The sequence below is a fragment of the Diadema antillarum genome, unplaced genomic scaffold (assembly GCF_040938485.1).
Source record: "Diadema antillarum isolate AM-2024a unplaced genomic scaffold, OU_Dant_1.0 seq00000312_RagTag, whole genome shotgun sequence".
NCBI classification, from domain to species: domain Eukaryota; kingdom Metazoa; phylum Echinodermata; class Echinoidea; order Diadematoida; family Diadematidae; genus Diadema; species Diadema antillarum.
This window is the reverse complement of record NW_027271332.1, coordinates 378,693-388,199: the sequence shown is the minus strand read 5'-3', so window position 1 is coordinate 388,199 and position 9,507 is coordinate 378,693. Positions and strand designations below refer to the sequence as shown.

Genomic DNA, 9,507 nt, shown 5'->3' with positions numbered 1-9,507 from the left:
CCGACTGACAACCAGTCATACATAGAGTACTTTGTTTTGCTCCCCAATTTGAACTTCCATGTTCCACTTTACCATTTTTATTTGTCAAGGGAGCATCTGTTAATTTACCTGATGAAGTGGTGATTATGGGAAGACTACAACAGTTTGTGATGTCACAGTGCAATTGCTGGTCAAAGAAATAAAGAAAGTATACAGACAAATCAGCATGATCTTAATTTTTCTAGCAACATGAAAGAGCATTTGACTGCCTCTTCCAGAAAGCAAGGGAAATATTAGCATTTTGTCAGTAACAAGTCGAGAATGGATGTAAAGTAACAAGTTATGTCAGTAACAAGTTGAGAATGCATATACAGTAGGAGTACTTTTCATTAAAGATTGTTCGCAAAATCATTTCTATTGATTCTTTTTATCTGTACGTTACAATGTAGATCACAATAGTTTATGTTTTTTTTGTGTGTGTCACATTATTGAATTGAATATATTTGTAAAACCTGCTTATTGCGGGTGTGTTGGAACAGTCCTAATGAAGCAGTACAATTTTGCTTCATGTATTTCTTTTAATACAGAACCATATTGATGAACACTTTTTTTTTTCTCTCTCTCTCTCTCTGTCTTGGCTGAAATTTCATAGGCAGATACACATGTTTTACTCAAAGAAGCAGAGTAGAAAGTGGATTTTGTTCACAGCGCTTGGGTGCCTCATTTATTACATATATGTTTATTCTTTGACTCTGCCTCTATAATAATGTCCCAGGATAATCAAGTAAGACACAATGATGTCAGTTGATGTATAAAACCATCTGACGCAACTCAAATGCTGCTCCTATTTGTTTTACTGTTCTGTTTTCACATGGTTTAAGAGAGAGGAAAAAAAAAAAAGGGAAAATCTATCTGTGCATGCAATATCAGCAGGTGATTCAGATGGTTGCTTGTTTGTTAATGTTTTTGCCACCAGTGGTAATTTAAATGTTAATGAATTTGCTGTGATTTCTTTTAATGCAGCATCCAAACCTTTCCTTCAGTTCATACCTGGCTTTTCCTCGTTCATAGAATTTCAATTCAAACAGCTCTGAGCAGAATTGTTTGAATTAATAAATGGCATAAGAAATAAACTAGTCTTCTCTCTCTCTCTCTCTTTACCAAAACAGCTGTGAATCCATTACAATGGGTTTTCAAAGTCACATAATATTCAAACCCGTTTTGCAAGTGTAATTACAAGATACATGTAGATTGATGCAAAACAACGACATTGAAGTTAATGGATTCCCCATACAGTTATTTGTCGTTGTTTTTAAGGAAACGTTAACCATAGATAATTGTTTGAATCTTTCCTCTGTCTTTTCCAGGGGACTGGATACAAGCGCAACAGGTCACTGGTCAAGGTTTCATCATTTGCCAATCTCTTGTCACCTGTATCTTCGGTCAAGAAGGTCGGGCAAGCTCTCCAGGTATGTCCACTCCAAGGAGAAATTTCATATAGTCTTGAATTTTCGCAGTGAAGTTCTATTATCCTTTCCTGGCAATTCTTTTGCAATTATTATTGACAGCAGCAGGTAAGAGTGTATGGATAGTTTTGTCAACTTTTTTTTTTTTTGGCAGAAACTTGTTTCCCCAACAGTTTTCAGGGATTTTTTTTTCTTTTCTTTTTGAGATGAAAACACAAAGCTGATCTGATTGATGGGGTTCAGAAAGCCTTTGTGAAAACCACAAATTTGTGCTTTCCGAAACAGGTTTCAGCCAAAACCGTATTTGTAGAAGCGAGATAAACGCAAAGCTGTACTGCACACACTGTATATAGCAGCACAAATGCAGCTGCAAGGTGACAAGGCCAGTTTTCGTGTTGGCGATGAGTTCATAAATGCAGCTCATTTTGGAAGGCGTTTGCAAAGGACTTTGGAAACGACTTTTGATAGTGGATATGGAGAGCCGTTTCAAACTGAGGAAAGATGATAAACGCAGCCTGTGTTAATAGGAATCATGAAAAGGGGTGATACGGCCGGCAGAAATCAGTAGAGGATGTTTGAGGAATGACTATTTATATCAAGAAGCATTATCGTCCCAGCATGAGTTGATCAAAACTACCTCCAGCAAGCATACTTGACACTAGCTTCGTTTGTTCAGAATTTCCACATATCCGACGAGCTATCTTACGCATGCAGCTGTGCAAGCAATGCAAAAATATATCATACAGTCAAGGAAAAACTGAACATAGGCCTATCCTACTGGGTACTTGCAAGAAAAGGTTGAGGGGTGAAGTAAAGGTTGACAGGCAAACTAAAAGTTGCCATCTCACTTATTCTGTGCTCAAAAGTGTTCCATTATTCACTCATTAGCAGATCTAGGTGACGACCTTACATTCAAAACATCATCCTCTACAGAAGAGCCAGTTATGCAGAAATAAAAGTGAAAGCTCATGATGCTAGAAATGCTGCAACATTTAAAAAAAAAGAAAAAAGATTGTGACTCTATGGTGAAAGTTTCCAGGCAACTGTGCCATAAGCCAGAAAAATCTCACACCACACTGGGGAATCTCTGATCATTGCATACACTAAAACGATGCTCTGACTGTCATTTCCTTATACATTGTTTCATTAGTCAGCGTTCAGATGTATAAATTCATTGTCTAGCTATACCGTTCTGGTATAGCTATACTGTTTCAGTATAAATTCTTTGCATCTGAACACCCTGCAAGAGGGAGAAGAGCATAAAGTTCTACGCTTTTGATGATCATCTCGAGTCAGGTCGGTAACGGTGCCAAACTGAAGATTAATTACCAAACGTGAGATGTCTCTACACTGCCTTTGGCTGTAGCCTCATTTTGTGGTCATTACTGAAAAAAGCCTGTGGCTGCTACGATATTTCAAGGTGAGCCACCTTGTTATCAATCAAGTCACACGTGTCCCTCTCTGTTTGACAAAAGCAGTAAGTGACATCACTATATAAATCACATTTTTACATGATCTACAAAAGGGAATGATGTCTTGTCTACACTATAATGCGTTAGATTCTAATGGCAAATCGCAAAAATCTAATGCCGCAAAAAAGGCCGTCGACTCCAATTCAATTTTATGCTGTGGTGAACAGATCTTGCTTTACAGTACCCATGCATGATACATGTATCCGCGTACATTCAGACAAGGCATGACTTCCCAATTACACACAACTCACCACTGTTTACAAACATTTGACTTTTGAGATTAAATGCTGAAGTACATGCCTTCAAATAACAGGATATTTCTGGTGATCACAGCTAAAGTTTGCACACTTCCTCAGGGTTACTATCTCACAAATCCAGTAAGTGATTGCTTCATTGCCAATAAAAGTCATTGTTCGGCCATTAATTCATGTGTAGAGGCAGTGGTCCATTAGGGCCAGGGAATCTTTGCAAATATCTCCAGCAGCTGTGTGATGTGACAATACAATGTGGATTTATTTCTTTATCATTATTATTATTATTATTATTATTATTTTGCTCCTCAGGAACCAATGAAGGACAGGATATCCTCTTTTAAAGCCAAATCTAAAGAAGCTACCCTAGATAAATAAGGCCATGTGATTACTGCTACTATAGGCCTACACATGCAGTTTTCCTGCATCATAACAAAGTGTTGAAAGATAATTGCATAATGATTCACATACATGTACTACATTGTAGCGGTTAACAAATAGAAAGTGAAAACAGTGTGACGTATTCAAAACATTTAATGGTCGTATTGTGCACTCCTGTGCATTGCTGATGAGGCAGTTTGCGTCACTATATACTGTATTGGTTGGCAAGCTGTGTACACAAGGAGCATTTTTAGCATCCTTGCCTTCACATCAGATACGCCAGGGCATTAAATAGATAGTATGAAGTCAAGACTTTTACTCCTAACACATATTTGCTATTCACCAGTCTGAGGAGGATGTGTACAGTGAAGAGTGTGACATGTTGTATGTGACCCTGCATCACAAAACCAACAAAAAGTCACCAGACATGGATTTTTAGTTTAGGGGCAGATTCTGAAAGAGCAGACTCTCGGCTTTAAAAGGATAGCCGCATTTACACTTACTAACATCGCGATTTTTAAAATCGCGATATTTTGGTCCACCGTTTACACTTGCGCAAAAGCATGCGAAGTTTGAGCTTCACACGAAACATCGCGATTTTTTGGTCGGTAGTGCGCATGCGTAATTTACCTCTTTTCAACACGGCAGCTGAGTGGAAGCGCACGCTATTCTGTTCGTTTTCACTGCAGTGCAGTATACAGTATACACATATTTTGATCACAGCCAGCTGGTTGGAATGTTGAGCAGGGCTTTTTATCAGTACAATGCACACATAAATTTGTGCTTCTCGCGACTGTTTACTTACGGTAAAACTATAGAGCTTGCTATATTAGATCACATACATAGTAGGTGTGTAAAACTTCATCTACAGCAGCATTCAGGAGGATCATGAAATTTTGCCGATATGACGAAAATGAGAAGTAGGACTTGGAAGTTAGGACTGGTATTTTATCAGGCGACAGCAAGAACTCACAGTTGTTACGTACTCCTGTATTCCACAAACAATGTATATCGAGAGCAGTACGGGCACTCCCACAATCTGAATCAACGCATTTTCTGGGAGAACATAATTTTGTTAACTCGTCATGGGGTGATGATACGTGGTTGGAGAACTTCAAGTTTGCTATGTAGTAGTTTTCACGTACTAGTTTCATCAGGGAGAGGGAGGTGAGAGACCACGAGCCGATCGAGGATCGGCCGTTTAGACCTGTACACAGCTGTCTATACCGTGTGTGTAGTACTCTGGCCAGTGACAGACGTACTCTCTACACGTTCCAAAGAGGGGAGCGCGCGTATTCACTCCCGGTGCAATCCGATACCGAAAGTCACGTGATGAAAAATCGCGATATTTCTGCGGCTTGGGTTTACACTCGCTAACTTCGCCTCAAACTTCGCGAAGTTTCAAAAAATCTCACTCCGGCTGGCGATTTTTCTGGCGATGTTTCGAGGGCGTTTGGGTGTAGTTGCTTAGCAACTTACACCCAAATGTCGCGATTTTAGAAAAATCACGATTTTTCCAAGCAAGTGTAAATGGGCCTGATGTATGATTTGATTTGAACGGACTCTCCTAACCAAATATTTGGGAAAAGGCACATACTCTAGAATAAAGTGTGAAGTGAGAAAAGAGGCTCTGAAGTAAAAGGGTCTATTCAAGCACTTTAATGTTTACCAAGCTGTGCTAGCTGTGCGATGAATGGGACAAAAAACAGGATGTAAACCACTGGAGCAAGACCAATGACAGGATTATTGGATTAAGCTGAAATTGAGCATGCTCTACCAACACATTCTGTTCAGGATTATCGACAACTTTCAAAGAATTAGCATTGTCCTTTCAAAAGTTATTAGAATTGAAAGTGAAGATTATGCAAAAGATTTTCAAGAAATGAAAAGGGGCCTCTGAGACATACCCGATCACAATTCTCTCTCTCAAATTTTAAAAAAAAAAAGTGGTAAAGAAAACTGCTGAAAACACACTTTCCCATTCATATTATGATCCAAAAGTAATGAATAATGTACAGGAATAGCTCTTTCAGAAAATATGAAAAACTCAAGATTGAATAGGCTAATCTGTACCCCCTTTTTTTTTGAGTCCTGATAAAATCAAGGAGTGTGACTTTTTGTTGGTTTTGTGATGCATTGTCACAAACAGTGAAAGTGATGGCAATAACTGGTAGACCTGCAAAAATGAAAACATCCATTTTACAATGAGGATCCTTCACAAATGTCCTGTCCCTCCACCTTGCAGTGCTGATGTGCACAGGTTTGCACAACACAAATATTTTCCAGTCTCTCTTGAACCACTCACGTCACAGGTAGTCTTGTTTTTCACGGGGGCATCGTAAACACCCGTAGTGTGACGGACGACAAAATAAAAGAGACAATTTAAAGATGGAAATGGTTCTCTTGCCCTATAGTACATTTTAGTAACAAAACAATGCTGCTCAGTTTGTTCTCTTCTCACTATTCAAGCAAGTGTGTCAGAAAACTTTGAACATGCGTCAGTCTGAGGATCTTTTTAGTTGATTTAGAGTGCACCGTGATATGATTGATGCAAAAAAAGTCCGAAATTGTGACCATAAGAACAAAAGCAGGTAAAAAAAAAAAGAATTGAGGGGAGAGAAGTTGATAGGCACAAAAAGAAAAAATAAGGAAAAGGGACCCACTTTGACTGATATACACATGTTATTATGTATCTTCAAGATCTGCAAAAATATTCTTTTCAAATAGATGTTCACTTGCATGTCTGTCATCCGTCCATTGGAGATACTCGGCAGCATGCATATTTCCTGCAAGATATGTATTCACAATCAAGTCTTCATGCTTGAATGCATGCAAATGACCTTTGTATCCCATACCAGGGACAAGAAAGTTCACATTTCACAAGAATGAGGAGCCACAAGTGCCAAGTTTGCAAATGAAAACAAAAATATATATATTTTTTTTTTCATCATAGAGTTGAACAATACAGCAACACGAAAATGAAACAATGCATATAAATCAGTGTTGCAAATTAAGAAAAGTAATTGACAATGGTTGACATAAGATCTACACTTTAGATTTAGTCTGTGGACTTAGCCAAGCATGAAATACACCTAGAAACATACAATGTACTTTGCCCGTGTGTATGTCTACTGTCATTGTAACTTGTGTCAATTAAAATGTAATGTTGTGAAATGTAATATTTGTAATTATTGAACTGCCCAATATTTTATATAAACTTTGTGTTAGGCTGCATTTATCTAAAAATTTTCTGAGGCAGAATCACGATCCTAAACGCGTTTGAGGCATTTTCAGGGGTTAGATAAACGCAACCGTGTTTTCAAACGCGTTTAGGAACGCCGTTTTGAAACGCCTTTCAAAGGGTGTTTTGAAACACATTTGAGACCACGATCGCCGTTCTATGAGTAGATAAGCGCAATGCCGTTTTGAAACGCGTTTATATCTCAAGGTCAAATCCCAGCTGTTTCCGGTTGTGCTCTCTGCCCATTATTTGTGTGTGACTGATGAGGCAGGTTTGGTGGTTGCAGTTGACCTTTACTTCCTGGGTCGAACAGCACAAAGTAGCTGCTCAGTGACAACACTCGAATCGCAATTGTATGATGGTTAGATGAATGCGGCACCCCGAGAATCGCGTTTCAAACCTCGTTTGCAAACACCGTTCAAAACACGTTTGGAAACGTGATTCTCTCTCTAAAGTTAGATAAACGCAGCCTCAGATGTATGGTTATGGTTTGTTTTTTTCCAGATATTTTCTCTATTTCATGATGTAGATCTGCAATTTAGAGAGAGAGAGGTAAGAGATAGATAGACAGATATATGAAATACATTGTGTGTGTTTGTGTACTGGCTGTGTATTTAGCTGGCCAGAAGATTGTGTGTTTCAACAATAGAAATAGCTTTATTGTTGATTTTATTGATCTGTCACAGATCACCACATGTCTATGCCATGATCATAGATGCTGCAGCATAGTGGATATGATGTCAAATGCAAGGAGAGAAAAGGGCACCAGATGCTGTTAATGTCAAAAGCAAGAAGCAAAAAACAAATAAACAAACCCCAAAAAGTCATGATTAGAATCATCATCTCTTCCTCAAGAAGGAAGGGAGGGTAATTAAAAAAAAAGGCAGGATTAGAATTTTCATAGTACTTAAGAAGGAAGGGAGGGTAATTAAAAACTTTTTTTTACACTCAAACAACAAATTTGTGAAGCCATACAATGTAGTTATACATGTAAATGTCTTCTCAACTAAAGTTCATGTGTCCCTTTTGCAATCCTGAAAAATATATCTTTTTCATAAGGTGGTATATTGTAGAGGTAGGTCTATACAATTCACTAGTTCAGACCTTTCCTCAGAATGATAAGATTGGAAACTTCTTTATGATGAAGGGGGAAACAATACTAATCCAGCTGTTATTCTCAGTTTAAGAAGGGAGAGTATTCTCAAGTGACATGGGCTTGGTTTGTCATTTCTTTTTTACCTAAGTTTTGTGGTTTATTTCAGTAAGATTTCAGATTTTTTTTTTTTTTTTTTGAGAGAGAGAGAGATTATTCTTCAACCATTCAATATTTCCTGACTTTAATGCAAAAGGGATTAAATAAATAATCTTATATGATTGTGTTCTTATACAAAGTAATACACAAGAAATAGTGTCCTTGAAACTAGCACTAGTACACTTTTATTCTGAAGAAAATTGGTGATGCATGTTCAGTATAATTTGTCAATAAGAAATTCTTAGAAACAATAAGGGACTGGTGTCCACTCTGTGATTTCTGCAACCAAAACTAAATGACTGGCACATGAAAACTGTGTCAAATTTGTGTTTTGAAATTATACCTATGAATATAGACTGTTCGTTTATCTCTGTATTCAGGGGCAGATCCAGGAATTTCGGAAACGGGGAGGAGTGCAAAATAAAGAAATAAAGGGGGCGCGCACGCGGTGCACCCCCTCCTGGATCCGCCATGTAGCAGTGTTGTCACCTTCTGAATTATCTTTCTTATATTCACATGATTAATGTTTTAACCCATATTCCCCGATCTACAGGATATCTCGTAGTTCGCGCAGATGCTGCAAATGGCGATCTACGGGATAATTCTTAGCAGAAATGGCTCGGACGATGACATTATTTATAGAGCTTATTATAGCCTGTGAACTCTGACCTGATATCCCACAGTCCTTTGCATCACCTCCTATTTTCATTTGGATTTGTATTCACTTTTGAGGTTTACAATACTGTTACGACCAAAATCACTCCGAGAATGATCGCACAAAAGAAACAATCAACTGATGTTCAGGCGGTTTATTAACAGTGATATTGTAGGTACAGACTGGTAATCGGTTTCACATCAGTACAATAATGATCAATAGAAACAAATATAAGTCAGTAATGGAATCACTTACGTACGCATTACACGCAATATCCCTGGAAATGTCCAAATACGATGCTCGATGCACAAACGAATGATCCGCGATGCACCGATGAATGATTCCTCTGACGTAACTCCAGAGGTACAGGTTACGATAGTCCACAGTATAGATCCGGGGTAAAATCCACGATATACGTCCACGGCGAAACCTGCAGAGTCCAAATGTTGTGACGACCACGTCCAGTTGATGCGTTGAATGATGATTCACTTAATATTGTCCAGCTAGGAATCCAGCCCGTCACAGCTTTTCCGTAGCAATGTCCACTGACAGAAAAATATGGAGTCTATCTCCAATGTAGGCACATTAATTCTTTGCAGGCAAAATGTCTCCCAGGCATTATCTCCACAAACATAGCAGGTCAGCAGGTAACACAGGACTGACTATAACAAGTCGCTTCAGAGCCAGAAGTGACGTAACTCTCAGAGCAGAGGTGTTGGGTACTCTGCCTACTGCAGAATTTCTCTAGCTTATATACTATCTATTCACCCCCTTCTAGCACATTCTATAACTCTCTCCAACCTACTAGCT

The 9,507-nt window shown here is 38.5% G+C and overlaps 1 protein-coding gene across 1 annotated transcript in view; it reads left to right on the top strand.

The window, feature by feature from the left end:
- The first annotated feature begins 745 nt into the window (after positions 1 to 745).
- Positions 746 to 9,507, top strand: part of LOC139730443 (rho guanine nucleotide exchange factor 3-like) — a 66,133-nt gene continuing 57,371 nt past the window's right edge. The window contains exons 1-2 of the mRNA XM_071641282.1: positions 746 to 763; positions 1,347 to 1,448. Coding sequence (XP_071497383.1) covers positions 746 to 763; positions 1,347 to 1,448 — 120 coding nt within the window. The remainder of the gene's footprint in view (positions 764 to 1,346; positions 1,449 to 9,507) is intronic.